This window comes from Podarcis tiliguerta (genome assembly GCF_965153285.1).
Source record: "Podarcis tiliguerta genome assembly, chromosome: 9".
Classification (NCBI taxonomy): domain Eukaryota; kingdom Metazoa; phylum Chordata; class Lepidosauria; order Squamata; family Lacertidae; genus Podarcis; species Podarcis tiliguerta.
Window position 1 is genome coordinate 49,189,709 of NC_139542.1, and position 15,780 is coordinate 49,205,488.

At 41.6% G+C, this 15,780-nt stretch overlaps 2 protein-coding genes across 6 annotated transcripts in view; both read right to left on the reverse strand.

The window, feature by feature from the left end:
• Window positions 1-3,374, reverse strand: part of LOC310685490 (uncharacterized protein) — a 39,746-nt gene extending 36,372 nt beyond the window's left edge. For 2 of the 4 annotated variants that reach the window (XM_083457711.1, XM_083457710.1), the window contains exon 1: window positions 2,778-3,357. In XM_083457711.1, coding sequence (XP_083313837.1) covers window positions 2,778-2,828 — 51 coding nt within the window. In that variant the 5' untranslated portion in view covers window positions 2,829-3,357. Of the gene's footprint in view, window positions 1-2,777 lie in introns of all 4 variants that reach the window. The other 2 variants (XR_014515324.1, XM_083457712.1) reach the window with 2 other exon arrangements.
• A 2,239-nt stretch (window positions 3,375-5,613) lies between these two features.
• RWDD4 (RWD domain containing 4) lies at window positions 5,614-15,739 on the reverse strand. Of its 2 annotated transcripts, XM_083458506.1 has the most exons (7): window positions 15,495-15,739; window positions 12,151-12,231; window positions 11,314-11,423; window positions 11,078-11,222; window positions 10,506-10,623; window positions 9,755-9,804; window positions 5,614-8,542 (listed from the first exon to the last, which is right to left on the reverse strand). In XM_083458506.1, exons 1-7 carry the CDS (start codon window positions 15,516-15,518, stop codon window positions 8,510-8,512), a joined length of 561 nt encoding a protein of 186 aa, XP_083314632.1. In that variant the 5' UTR covers window positions 15,519-15,739; the 3' UTR covers window positions 5,614-8,509. The 2 variants fall into 2 exon arrangements, with proteins under 2 accessions (XP_083314632.1, XP_083314631.1); XM_083458505.1 differs by having other exon boundaries at window positions 5,614-9,804; window positions 15,495-15,668.
• Window positions 15,740-15,780: the final 41 nt, after the last annotated feature.

Here is a 15,780-nt window from a genome sequence, read left to right on the forward strand (position 1 = left end):
CAAAGCCAGATAAAAATAATGCCTATTGTTGCAAGACTAGAAAAGGCTACATAGGCTCTGGAAATGGTGTGTACCAATTTTATAAAAATGAATCTGTATCTGTATACAAAATACATAACAAAATAATGTTTTATATAATTCTACGCAAAGTGTTTGGAACCCCCACCCCACCCCCAAATCCAAAGGAGAGTGTTCAGAAACTTTAGCTGGCCCAGAATGCTGCAACCAGATTATTGAGTGGAGCAGGTTTCAGGGAGAATTTTACTCTTTTGTTAAACCAACTTCGCAGGCTACTTGTGCATTTCCAAGCATAATTGAAAGTGCTGGTTATGACCTACAAAGCCCTATGTGGTTTGGACCCAGGCCTTCTGAAAGATTGTATGTCCCTATAAAGCTTATGCAGATGCCAAGATCCCAGTGGCGTAGCGTGGGTTGTCAGCACCCGGGGCAAGGCAAGTAGTTTGTGCCCCCTAACCCGTGGATTAGTGCCCCCTAACCCGTGGATTTGCGCCCCCTAACCCTAACCTCCAGATGTTGCGCCCAGTGCGGCCGGGCCCCCCCCTGCACCCCCCACGCTATGCCACTGCAAGATCCTCAGGTGAGCATCTTCTCTTGATCCCATCAACATAGGACCCATGGGTGGGGGTGATGCAAGAGAGAGCTTTTTCCATGGTCGCTTCCATATTGTGGAATTCCCTCCCAAGAGAAGTTAGACTGCCTCCCCTCTTTGTTACCCTTCCTCCTGCAGGCTAAGATCTCCTTATTCAGGCAGGCCTTGAAAATGCAGATGAGATCACTGGGCTGCTGGAAGGGCAAACTGATACCACCAGATAAGTGAAAAGTGGCTGCGGTGCACGGAGGCCACCGCATGATCTCACAGGATCTTGCTGAAATCCAGAAGTTGCAGCCGTGCAACTGGTTAGCAAGGCCAGAGGTAAGGTCGTGTGTGTGGTGCATGTGTCGGGCAGCCGCTTGCTATTTCACCTCAGGCAGCAAAATAGGCTGAGCCTGCTTCTGTGTCTGCATGGGCCTAGGGCACATGCTCATTTTATGCCGGCTTCTAATGGTTTTATGTTGGCTGTGTTGATATGTTCTTAATTGGTCCTGATTCTATTTGATGGTGATTCTGTATTTATTGATTCATAACTTTTCGAAACACCTAGATGACTTTGTTGATAAGCAGCATAAAAATGTTGTAAATAAGTAAGTACGATATATTACATCTATTCTCCCTTTCTTAATCTGTGAGAATTTAACAGAAAGATTGGGCACTTTTAAATTGAAATGAAGATACAGAGGAGGGAGTATATATCGCCTCTAATAATATAAAAGCTAGCATAAAAATTGAACAGCAGATTTAGAATCATAGAATCATAGAATCATAGAGTTGGAAGAGACCACAAGGGTCATCCAGTCCAACCCCCTGCCAAGCAGGAAACACCATCAGAGCACTCCTGACATATGGTTGTCAAGCCTCTGCTTAAAGACCTCCAAAGAAGGAGACTCCACCACACTCCTTGGCAGCAAATTCCACTGTCGAACAGCTCTTACTGTCAGGAAGTTCTTCCTAATGTTTAGGTGGAATCTTCTTTCTTGTAGTTTGTATCCATTGCTCCGTGTCCGCTTCTCTGGAGCAGCAGAAAACAACCTTTCTCCCTCCTCTATGTGACATCCTTTTATATATTTGAACATGGCTATCATATCACCCCTTAACCTCCTCTTCTCCAGGCTAAACATGCCCAGCTCCCTTAGCCGATCCTCATAAGGCATTGTTTCCAGGCCTTTGACCATTTTGGTTGCCCTCCTCTGTACACGTTCTAGTTTGTCAGTGTCCTTCTTGAACTGTGGTGCCCAGAACTGGACACAGTACTCCAGGTGAGGTCTGACCAGAGCAGAATACAGTGGCACTATAACTTCCCTTGATCTAGATGCTATACTCCTATTGATGCAGCCCAGAATTGCATTGGCTTTTTTAGCTGCCGCGTCACACTGTTGGCTCATGTTAAGTTTGTGGTCAACCAAGACTCCTAGATCCTTTTCACATGTACTGCTCTCAAGCCAGGTGTCACCCATCTTGTATTTGTGCCTCTCATTTTTTTTGCCCAAGTGCAATACTTTACATTTCTCCCTGTTAAAATTCATCTTGTTTGTTTTGGCCCAGTTCTCTAATCTGTCAAGGTCGTTTTGAAGTGTGATCCTGTCTTCTGGGGTGTTAGCCACCCCTCCCAGTTTGGTGTCATCTGCAAATTTGATCAGGATGCCCTTGAGTCCATCATCCAAGTCGTTGATAAAGATGTTGAATAAGACCGGGCCCAAGACAGAACCCTGTGGCACCCCACTAGTCACTCTTCTCCAGGATGAAGAGGAACCATTGATGAGCACCCTTTGGGTCCGGTCAGTCAGCCAGTTACAAATCCACTGAGTGGTAGCATAGTCAAGCCCGCATTTTACCAGCTTCTTTACAAGAATATCATGGGGCACCTTGTCAAATGCCTTGCTGAAATTTATTTTGAAACAACGTTTTAGATAAGGAGATCATAACCTTTCAATATTCATAATGTGTTGAAATCTGCTGACAGTTTTGAGTTGAAAATAATACAAGGGTTAGGTATCGTTCATCTATGCTTTTTAACACTGGGGTTCTTACACAGCCCAGATACCACCTCCAAAAAGGTGAGGGTAAAATACAAAGTTTTAGAACAGAAACCAACATAGTAAAACTAGTTTTAAATTATAGTTTTAATAAAATATCTAAGATTTACTCAAAAGGTACTTACTGTATGTAGAGGCTTCTGAGACAAATATCCTTTTGTGTAAGCTGCCCACATGGTTTTTGCACAGATGTTTAAAGTCAGAAAATGTAGAAAGTCAGCTTAGAGGAAAGTTTTATTTCATTGCCTCTTGGGTATTGGCAGATTGTTTTAGCTCTCTCCTGAGCTAAGAATCAGTTAGTTGTACTCCAAAACATATAACCGAACATCTTATGCTTCCTTCCAAAGTTATAATTTTAGTAAGAAGAGAACAGATTTAGTAAGAAGACAGCAGGGCACAAATCTAATTACAGGTACTGCTGCATAACTGAAAGTATTACCAGCCAGTTGCAAACTTATAATTTCACATTTCCCTTTGAGAAGTATAACACGTATTTACAAAATACCTATGACGTAGTAGGATTTTCTCTCCCACAGATGCTTCCAAATAGCAAACAAAAAACCCATCTCTCTTCCCAGTGCTATTTTTCTTCTCTGCCTCTTGGCGTATGGAAGTGAGTAAGTTTACTGATTCCCAGGCAGCGCTAACCCATAGCAACATGCAGTGGCAAAACCTGTTTGACTTGCTATTCAGATTTTAGCCTCCTTTTAAGAGCTGTTGGCTAGAACAGTCAGCTCCAAAGCCAAATAAAAAAGTGGGAAGAGAAAAACAACCCCAATAGCTGAACGTTATTAATGGACTCATAAGAATGTGTTCAGCACTCGATATGAATCTCTACCTTTATTTGTTATCTCACTTTATTACAATTACAGTTAGCTCAAAACAGATTCCTATACAAATTGTTGCGAAAAATAATTAAGCCAGTGTTGTCTGGAGTTTGTTAGGTGGCTGTTTTTTGCTGGTAGCTAACAATGAACAAATTTATTAATTATACAAAATCAATCATGCTAGATTGAGCGGCAACAATTGTTTCCCAATCAGTAGAGTTGAAATGGCTCATCAGGATAGTTGGTCCCTAAACCACAGCCTGCCTATCACACATGGTACAGCTTTATAGAAGACAATGATGCAACATGGGACCAACCACACAGAACCACTGTGAAATTATTTCAGTTGGTCTCAAGTTTGAGCAGTTTGGTGAGGATTGTTACAGTTGCCTTACTGAATGAGATAACTAACTCTGTTGAAACCACAACACAGGGCAAATTCAGATAATTGTATTAGAAGTTATAATTGGAAGCAACTTCTGCCTGCACATTTTTTAAGCGAAAGAACACAGCTGGAAGACAGAGGTGGTTTTGCTGCAATATATTCTTAGGCAGCCTCCTGATGTTTTGGACTACAAAGTCCGCTTACCTTAAATGGTACAGCACCTCTTACCCACACCATGATCCGGCAAGGGAAAGGGTATCAGAATTTCCACCCAAGCTGGTTGCAACCCCAAAATTGGTCCTCGCACCGTCCTGGGAAGTGGGACTACAACTCCCATTAGTCCCAGCTCGGATGACCATTGGGGTGGGCTATTTTAAGATATTTTAATTACAAGGAAAGTGCAGAAGCAGTGTGCGCCCTACAATGCAACTAAAGATCAACCAGTGTGTCTGAAGTATTCAGATATCCTACCTTTCAAGGTTTTCCTTCAAGATCCTACCAATTCTGACTTCATGTCAAGTGGCAGCAGAAAGGAGACAAGCAATTTCGGTTTGTTTGTTTCCCCCCCAACTGGTCTATTCAGATAAATTGTCATGGTAACTAAATTTCTACTCTGCATAAACTGAGTTTCCTCTCCCTTGGGGAGCTATTGAACAAAAGCACTCTATTTTCCATACCTGGCAGTCTCAAATGTTAGTCCCGTCCCCCCATCAGCAGAAATACAGGTGCTCACGACAAAGATGTTAGATGTTTAATATCTGGATTCCTTTCATAGAAACTACTTTTGTGTGAAAGGCGCAATAATTTATGTAGGTATTCACTGTGCTAAAAATTACATAGCCGAGTGCCTGAATATCCTGTTCATTTTTGTGATGGCTCTAATTAAATTTCAAAGAAGTGCAGATATAACATTGTAGAAAGGCGGGAGTTGTCAAAATATAACTTGGCCTCTGATCCAATCTGTTGATCATGCTATTTAATTTACTTATTTGGGAGGATATGTAGGTCTGGATCCTATATTGATTCCCCAATGGCAGGGGAGAAAACATGGAGCAGGCGAAACTGTTCCTGGAACAGTCTTCCTCTCCTAAAATTATCCCACTTTCATCAGTTTTCCTTGTTTGAAATTGTTATTTACAACAGAAACATTCCACCAGTTTGCTCACAGCCTCAACACCAGGACATTTCATGCATTTATTTTATTCTGTGTATTACATGCCAACTCATCCGCTGTTGCTCTATCTCCCCTTCCATGATGGCTATGTTCTACCCACACTGTTCGAGGCAGCATGTTACTGGGAATCTCAGGTTGGTGGAGCTATGTTGCCAGTGTTATTTTTCTAGAAAAAGAGGTGCTCACCATGAACGCCTCCCTTGTTCTCTTATAGTGGCAATGGCGCCCACCAGAGAGGTGCTGGAACTGAGTTCTGGTGAGTTCCATCTGGGGGAAAACACCCGCCCCAACCCAATCTTGTGCTCATCTCCTGCTTGCAGCCTTCCAGTTTGTCACTGTGAGAACAGGATGCTGTGCTAAATAGGCCTATGGCCGGCTGCAACAGGGCTCTCCAAGAGTCTTGTAGCATATTGTTACAGAAACACACAATGCTGCCCAGCCAAATTGAAGCAGGTTGAAGTCACAAAGATTTTAATAGCAGATTGAAATATGTGCTGAACTCTACAGTTGAAGTTTCTGCTTAACTTTGGCCCACTGTATGCACAGGGCCTAAATGCAAATAAACACACAACACGGCAGATAAATATATATTTATTTAAATCCCTCCTTTCCCACAATAAAAATTAGATGGCATTAAGGCATCTTATACTCTATTACTATTTAAACAGTAAAGAGAACTTTTAGATACAAGACGGCACATCTATGCAAAATTCCGTTTTATCTACCCATTTGGTGGTTATATCCATCTCTTTATTCATTAACATATACAAGAAAACATGACAACTCCTATTTTTCCAAAGGAAGAAAATAACAAACAGAAATAAATGGCACCCAGCATTTAGGGCGGGTACTGTGCTACCTTTTGAGAGGAAAAATACAAACTACTGTACCATAAATGCATTTCCAACAGAGAAAATGTACTGGTGGGTTAGTTCTAGTTATTTTTTCATCACAGTTTTTCATACAGTGGAGTTCTATGCAGGTTTACTCAGAAGTTCTGAATTCAATGAAGTGTACTCCCCAGTGTATTTTGGACTGGAGTCCTATCAGAATTCTAATTACCCATTTAAAAAATAATAATTATCAGAAGTGAAATTATAGTTAGCCCATCAACTTTGTGGATGAGTGAAGAACAGTAACTTCATTGATAAAAGGTAAGATACATTGCTGTCAAATAACAGTGGCTCTGGATAGAATAGGATAGTTTCATTTGTATTGGGATGTGTATCTTTTGTTATGCTTATAAAAGAGGTGGGATGATTTGGCTGAAACTGGAGGGACTCAGCAAGTAAGCCTTGTGGATTTCAATATTCCCCCATAATTAATGACCTGACGAGGTCTGTGGCCACTGGAGCATTAGCTAGAGTAACAAAGTGTATCCCAACAATTCACTAGCTTTCTATGCTGTAGTAGTAGTAGTAGTATTTATTGAATTTACCACCCACTTAACCTGGTTACGTGTTGATGTAATAATAAATCAAGTAGTAGAAGGGTGTGTACAAATGGGGCATTGCCTCTACAGTGGCTACTGGCAACCAACCAAAGGTTTATGGGAAAAGGTTCATGGCTGGGATGAAAGGAGCTGGGAGAAATGATGGCATTCTGGGGCATAACTTTATTTTATTTATTCAACCAAATTTGAAAACTGCTTGACTGTAGTAAAACCTCTAAGTAGTTCACAAGAACTATTAAAATTATCAACAAAAACAGTTAAAGTCATTAAACACATTTAAAGTTAATTAAAATCAACTGTAAAAAAAGATTAAAACACCTCAGCTTCTATGCAAGGCAAGCAAATATTTAAATGGGGCTATTGGCTCATGAACCGTTGACTCCCATTGGCTGTAGCGCTGCCCTTCCTCAAGTTTGTCTATACATTCAGCTTTTTTCCAGCCTCTTCTGCTAGGATATTTCATCAAGGGATTGAACTTGCAACCCAATGTCTATGAAGTTTCTACTATCCCATTCCTGCAAGTTGCAGCTCCAAATGCGAGTCACACCTGGTCTATCCAGTTGCATCTAAACATGGTTTGGGGCAGTGATGGCCAAACTTGGCCCTCCAGCTGTTTTGGGACTACAACTCCCATCATCCCTAGCTAACAGGACCAGTGGTCAGGGATGATGGGAATTGTAGTCCCAAAACAGCTGGAGGGCCAAGTTTGGCCATCACTGGTTGGGGGAAAGGGTGTGTGCCATAGCATAGGTTTTTGGGTAGCTACAAAAGCCACATTGTGGGTCTGACTTGTGCTAATTCCTGTGGCAGGCAGTGACTTCATTCTCTTCTGTCTGACATTGTTCCATCCCAACAAACTACCAGATAACTCCTGCTGCTTTCTGCTGTGAGCTCCTACCATACTGTTCCTCCTTTCTTGCCTCTGACTTCTCCATTAGCAAAATCTCTTTTCTCTTCATGGAAGACACCAACATATAAGCTATGTGGAGTGTTCCGACAGTTGTCAGTGTATGATCACTGATCCCAGAGCAAATCTCAAATCTCGTTCAAGGGCTCACAATTCTCAGAGCCCATGATCTGCTCACTAGGATATTGGGTTGCCAGTGGAATGGTTCTCCTTTCTTCCCTTCTTGTTTGCCTGGCAAAAGTATTATCATTGTAGGCTGTGGATTGGCAGAAGATTTAATCCCTGTCTGAAGGGAGGCCTGGTGGTTGTAGTTTCTGCCTACTGCTACCTCCCTATAACATGGAGAGGTGGAACCATCTCTCTCTAGTTGTGCATGGGACACCATGTGTACTGGCTCAATCATATAATGTTTGCATTTATTCTTTGCCATGGGCTGATAATTGATCCAGGGATTGTACCAATGCAAGGGCATCATTAGTGGCTGGTAGGCAACTGCAGATGTGCCATGGGAATAAAAGTTGATACCTTATCTTTTATACCTCATGATCCTGTTTTGCTTTCTAGGACTGTGACTATATTACAGCTGGGAAGCTGTGCTAGAGGGAGACCATGGGATTGGGTTGAAAAAATGCATTTCAAGAATACCACGGTTCAGGAAGATCCAATATTTTTTCCAAAATTTAGCCTGTCATTGTAGATTTCATCTGAAAAGCTGGATCAGCAATGAATAGTATTTGAAATAACACTGAAGAAGCTATGCAAAAAGAAATATAAAATAAGACCAGCAGCTAGAGCATTAGATGACTCACTTTCCAGTTTTGCATGATTTAGTACAGGGTCAAACAGTATAAAAGCAAATTACATATTGTTATATTCAGAGTCCTGATAGTTGACATCCAAATAGGAGACAATCTTCAGCCTAATTTCTTTAAAGGCAAACATGTGATATGAAGAAAGTGATTATGGATACCAAAAACATTTCCCTCTAGGTAAGCACACCTTTTCAGATTACTGTCATTTTATAAAATGTAAATGAAAAAAGAGAGAATATGGCAGTTGATTCCAAACAGTGTTGTAGTAAAAGCTGATGTTTTCCTATATCAGTGTCCTCCTATTCATCTTCCTTGGAGCCAGTTTTGCTTAGCTGAAAAAAAGATTAAAATATTCAGTAGCAACCATTTTTCTTGGCCCCAATCTGCAGATTTTCTGTTAACTTTTTTCTTTCTTAAAGGCAGGTATCTGAGACTGGTACTGCTAGTATTTAGAATGTCACAACATTCAGTAACAGGTGTAAAAACCGATTTACTGCCAAAGTGAAGAGAGCTCCTTATACAAAAAGTTGCTGAAAGGGTTGGCGAGACATACAGTAAAAAAAGAAACCCTGAGAGTACGGACCTGGGACTATAGCATTGATCAGAATCTCAGTGCATGGAAACAAAAAGGTTTATCTTGGCCTGGGGCAGTTCATCAGATGCTTTGTGGCAACCTTAATGAAACTCAGAAGACATGTTTTACCACTTTATTAGACAGCCTGCCTGGACAGCCCTTAAAGTATTGTTGTTGTTTTTTAATTAACATTAAACTACTAAAAAGTTTTATTTGTTGTGATTCTTCTGTGATCATTCCTTCACACATGCAAACCATCACTTAGCACTATAGTCAATGGCCTTGTTTGCATATCACTTTATACCATGGTGAGCTTAGCTGTAGTTTAAAAGTGAATATGCAGTGTGATGAAGTACAGGAGGGAAATTAGGCATTGGTTTAAGGTGATATGTGAAGCAGGCTAGTGTACAACGTAATTACAACAATGGAGGAATGCAAGCATGCAGGGAGATGGCAATTCCACATGTGGGCATTGAACTTATTTGTAAACAGTTAACCTGTATTAATCACATATTTACAAACACTGGGAACATCACACAATATTTTGATTTCCACTTTCTTGCATATTCAGTATTATATATCAGATTTGGTTGAAAAGTTCTAACAATTAATATTCTTTTCACAAAAGTGGTAGGCTGGTTAGCCGGTACTTCTGAATTTGTTAAAAAAAATACGTGGACATAATTCAATAGGATTTCTTTTCATGTTTAGGATAAGTGCCCTAAAAACCTATCAAAAAGGAGAAAGTATCCCAAATAACCTTGGAATTAAAGGTATCTCAAAACTAGTACAACAATTCAGGAAGACTGAAATACTTACATGCTACATAAGGACAAGAAGAGAATCCCAATGCCATCCATGTCCAAAATGGTTAACAAAAAGAAGGGAAAGGGAGAGTAACAGATTAGACACTGCTGAAGTCTCTTAAATATATATGTATTAAATAATTTTCAACTGCGATGTATGTTACCTTTATTACATCAACCCAATTCCATCCTCGAGGAAGCTCTCCTTTGTGATCTATTCAAAACACCACAAACAAGCTGTTAATTTTCAAATTTCAGATTTTAATTAACCACTTCCTGGTTTGCAGCAAACCACAGCTTGCTGCAAGATTCAAAATGCAAACTATTATTTGCAGCCACACACTAAATAATTAAATGGGGTTCATAAGGGGAGTGGGAAGGAAGGACGACGTGAACACAGGGTTCATTCTCATAGTGCAGGGGTCAGCAATCTTTTTCAGCCGTGGGCCGGTCCACCGTCCCTCACACCATGTGATGGGCCGGACTATATTTTTTGGGGAGGAAATGAACGAATTCCTATGCCCCACAAATAACCCAGAGATGCATTTTAAATAAAAGGACACATTCTACTCATGTAAAAACACACTGATTTCCGGACCGTCTGTGATTGAGGAGGCGATTGGGCCGCATCCGGTCACCGGGCCTTCGGTTGCCTACCCCTGTCACAGTACCAAACCATGGCTTGATCTTTTTATGGGAGCCAACTCAATAACTACTGAAAGATTAACTGTAGTCACACACACACACAGAGAGCTTTAATAAACATTATCCTGCACAAAAATATAAACTTAATATACAAACATTGGTAAAATCCTGTACTTTGACAAACATTTGTTAAATCTCCTAATTCATACAATAACAAAATGCATCTTTTAAAAAGATCTAAAAGAAACATATGAACTACACCATACACACCTGTTTTATCTGCTAACTTTCGTTTTTGTGTTTTGGTCAATTGTTCCTTTTTCTCTTTTTTCTTACTAGTTTGTGCTGCATCTGGATGTCCTGTTGAGATGCAGTTGTTCAAAGCTGTCTAAAAAACGTAATTTGTTAATAAGATATTTCTGTAATTTATTGGCACTTTCTCTCATCCTTGGGTTCCCATTTAGTAAAGATCCAATTGCTTCAGATCTTCATCTATACTTTTCTACACTGGAAACTTTGCATTTACTGGCTATGAAAGCTCATTATGAGATAAGTATATTTGTGTTGCAACTTATCATAACCCTTGTTAACAATACATGGAGTTTTATATATTGTAGCCAGTGAACAATATACAATTCTAGGTATGATAATCAGCCATTTTTACTAACAACATCCAGAATACCGAATTGTACCTGAGGCAAACAGTTACTAGTTTACTATAGGAAAGTGAAGCTTTTCTAGAAATGTGAACTTATTCTTGCAGTGGCAGTTTGGCATTAACCTCTTAATATTTGGGGGGAAACACTAGTATTTTGAGATATATTAACAAGTTATCAGCTTACCGCAATATTAATGGGTTGGTTTTCCATAAACAGCTCTTTATTATCTTTGGCGTATTCAAAAATTGTGTATGTCATAGAGGTACCAAGGTTAACTTCAACTTCTTCCATTAATTTGTTCAATATACTTTGCTTTATGGTGGAGGCTCTAGGAGAAATAATAGAACCTCCTTTTAGGGACAGATGCAAAAGAAGGCTATTCCAGAAGGAATGCCACTATAAGAATCTGGAATACTTACATAGAGTTATTGAAGAATGCATCCATAGAGATGACTGGAGCAGTTTGAGGGTATGTTTCTGGCCATGATATTTCTATCAAGAAAGCTTTAGGGTCTCCATTTTCACCTATCTGGAAAATATTTATAAAGCATGGCAGTGTAAGAAGAATCCAGACCCCCCCCCCCCCCATTTTTAAACCAATGGAAGAAATACTGAAATATATTTGTTTTATAACAAGGATCCTTCACTGTTGATTTTTATGATTATCATCATCCATAGAATTGAGTCTTCAGATAAGACGACTGCAACACTAATCGATACAAATGTAAAATATTACTTCACAGGAATCCATGCAGCTGCCATTAGAAAACAATAATAAAAAAGACATTTGCTCCATAGGTAACTTTCCTCATTCTGAATAAACACAGTATTATTACTGTTTAATTATTACTTCAAATTATTCTTAATTCAAATAATTATTGCTTAATTCAAATGAGATTGCTGGATAACAGCATGAATCTGAGCTCGACTTCACAAATTACATGCTGGCAATCCTATGAAAATAAATGTGGCTATTGAAGTTAAAAGTTAAATATTCTTTCATTCACAACTGTATTAGACAGGTGGTGTACTTTTTTCTTTAAAAAATTGTTACCCACTTTTCCTATAAAATAATCCCAAAGCAGAGTACAATAGCTAAATCACAGTAAATGCATGCAATTAATCAATAAATCAATTAACAAAAACAGTAAAAACTATGAGCTACCTCAGATACATGCATATGTCTTGGAAGAATTGGGACTTAGTTCAAGTCAACACAGATTACTTTTCTGTAATAAATCCTCATGCAAACTCACCCTATATTGAAAGGAAATGGGGCTAAGTTCCCTAAAACACTCATCACCTTCATAAATAGAGCGTAATGCTTCTAGCTCCATCTGAAGGAAAGAACAAGAAAACTATTAATATTTTTAAAAGCTAAAGAGAACATTTGCACAAATCTTTAAAACACAAAATAGTCCTTAGGGTAACGCTGCAGGAAAGGGCCAAAGATACTTAGCCAGTAGTGGTCTTGGTCTTCTTAACCATTTAAATTGTGTACAGTCTGTTTAAGTATTAATATTTGATATTAATTTCATCACCTTCAACCTTAGTTCAAAATAATTTTTTAAAAGAGAACATTAAATAAAAAAGGGTTTAATACTACTACTACTGATGCGCTGTGGGTTAAATCACAGAGCTTGGGCTTACCGATCAGAAGGTCGGCGGTTCAAATCCCCGTGATGGGGTGAGCTTCCGTTGCTCGGTCCCTGCTCCTGCCAACCTAACTGTTCGAAAGCACGTCAAAGGGCAAGTAGATAAATAGGTACCACTCCAGCGGGAAGGTAAACGGCATTTCCGTTTCACCAGAAGCGACTTAGTCATACTGGCCACATGACCAGGAAGCTGTACACTGGCTCCCTCGGCCAGTAAAGCGAGATGAGCGCCGCAACCCCAGAGTTATCCGCGACTGGACCTAATGTTCAGGGGTGCCTTTACCTTTACCTTACTAATGATAACACCAACCTAGCAGAGGTGTATTATGTTGGGTATGAAATAAAAGAAAGACAATAAACAATATGAATACTTTATAGGACCAAATGTTTTCAACTACAGGGATTATTATTCAAAGCGCACTACAGTCAATGATACAGGTGACTCCTGACTTACATGGGGGTTAGGTTCTGGCCACCTGCAAGCATAAATGAATTGTGTGTTAAGTGGGAAGCACCCTGCTGCACTTCAAGCTTGCAAGGAGACCTGCCCCAAAGAGGATGTCCCCTTTGGGCTCTAGGGAGGGTCTCCTCGTGAGCCGGAGGTGCAGCAGGGCTTTATTGAGGCACTTCAGGTCTTTCCCCCTAATTCTGGTTTCCAATGGCATGCATATGCGCAGTCACACATCACCTGAATACATGTAACTGGGGTGGGTGCCTGTACTTTTTCAAATAGTCTGGACAGAACCAAAAGCCCTATTTTATTTTACATTTGCTTTTTTTAAAAAAAAGCAGTTATGATTAATTTTCACTGTTTTGTACAAGACCTTAAAATGCATATACACATGTAGAAAGATTGTAGGAGTATTCTGTGCATGGTACTCCCTATACAGTGGTACCTCGGTTTACAAACTTAATCCATTCTGGAAGTCTGTTTTTAAACCGAAACTGTTCTTAAACTGAGGCGCACTTTCCCTAATGAGGGCTCCCGCCGCCGGTGCCCTTGAACCGTTCAGATTCCGCTCTTAGACCAAGGTAAAGTTTGCAAACCGGGACACTACTTACAGTTTTGTAGAGTTCGTAAACAGGGCTGTTCTTAAACTGAGGTACCACTGTAACTTTTTGATTCCCCCCACTTATGGACAATAGTGCCTTGTGTCATACTTCAAGCTACAGCACTTTGAAAGTGTCCCCTGTCTCCCTTGCTTCACAACCCATTTACTATGTGGCCTGGGAGACTGCTGTTTTGAGAAACAGAAGCCCAAAGTTCCATTAGGCATATGCTCTCTAATGCAGTTCTTTAAATCCAAGGCAAAGTTAAGAAAAGAAAACATGAAAATACATATTATATACAACAGATAAATTTGGATATTTGTATTTATAGAATTGATAGAATTATTCAATATGAAGAATACAACAAAAAATATTACCCAAATCCAATGTTTACATCTTGTTGGAACGGAGTATGTAATGAGCACATAAGTACTGGGTATTCTACTGTGTAGCAAAAGTAAAGATGGTAGGTTGTCTTTGTGAAAGTATATGTGGGGTCTGTGTGTCTGGTCTGCAGACTCTACCACCAAGCTATGGTCCCACCAAGCTGTGCTCCCTTCCGGCTTTCAATCAGGGCAGAGGTTTTCAACCTTTTTGAGTCCACGGCTCCCTTGAGCAACTACATTCTTTCAGTGGTACCCCTGTGTGGCTCAAAAGCCCAGTTATGTCACCCCTTGCCTGCAGAGCAGGCAAACTCTCACCTTTTTGAACGTTCTCCCTTGTGGAATGTTCCCTCAGCCTCCTCTCCCCCTCTTCTTGGGAGTCCTCTGGGCAGCCAATACTGCCGCCCCTGGTCTCTGAGCTGCCCCTCCGTGCCCCAAAGAGGGGTGCCTCCACACACTGCCCCATAGGGGCCTGGGACTTGTCTGTCCATTCCCAACAGCAAGGGCTGGTGGACTGGCTAGCTGGTCTCCCTCGCCCGCTTGCTTGCTTACTCTGAGGCTGCTTCAGCTCCTGGCAACCAGCACCCCCTGACCAGCCCCAGAGGCAGCATTCGCCTGCGGAGCTTGCAGCCAGGTCTGCCACAATTAACAGCTGTGCAAGCCTTTGGGAGGCTGAGACGCGAGAGGACATCAGAGGATGAGGGAAGGAAAGAGGGATAGATGACAGTGTTGCACCCATGACCATCATTCAAGGCACCCCAGGGTGCCATGCCACACTAGTTGAAAAACCACTTAATCAGGGTATTGCCTACTTGGTGTTGACAACTGTAGTGAGTAAATTACCAAAATTATCCTGAGGTTTTTAAGCATGCTAACTTCTGTAATGTAGGGGTGGGCCCAAACAGATGGAGGTGCAAAACAGTGGTTTAGCAAGGCAAGTCTGTTCAGAATTAAGGAACAGGATGTCTCTGCACATAAGCTCTGCTCTAGCACTTGAGATCTGGATTGGAACCAAGCTCGCAAGACCCTTCTGCAAAGATGCCCACTCTTGCAACCCATCTCCCCCCCCCCCCGCCCCGCAGCCTAATTCTTGCTATTGTCAGGACACTTCAGAGTCAGGAAACCTTCCGGATCTTCTGCAAATTACCTAGATATCCAGTAGTGAGTGCTAGTCTAAATTCTGCCCACCTCTGCTCCGTTCATAGGAGAGTTGGAAGGGACCACAAGGATCATCTAGTGCAACCCCCTGCCATGCATCTGTCTCATATGGGGATCGAAATTGCAACCTCTGCATTATCAGCATCGTTGCTCTAAGCAACTGAGCAATGCCCCATGTTGCCTGTGCAAGCTTTTGGCTGCGGCAGGCAGAAGCTCAACAGGTGCAGCGCCTGCCCCCGAGAGACAGAGCGGGGGGGGGGGGAGAGAACTTCGCCTGTTGATTCTCTACTTGTGCAGCGGATGAAACTCTGCCCTTCTCCCCATCATCACCAAAACCTTTCAATCCTCACTCACCTCCTGGTCTTCGTTCGCCGTCATGGCGCGACACCGGAGGAAACAGGAGCCCCCCCCCCAACCCCTTTCACTGCCCACCGTCCCTCCTCCCAGGTGATCGCGACGCCCTCCTCTCCGCCAGGGCGAGATCCACGCAGCCCCGACCGATCCCGACAGCCGCCTACCCGTGCGCGTGCGCCGAAAATGACAAGAGGAGGCGGGCTCACGGCACCCGCGTCCTCCCCGCCCTTCCTATTGGGCGTGGGGGTCCACCCTTCCGCATCTTGTTCCCGGCTGGCTATTGGCC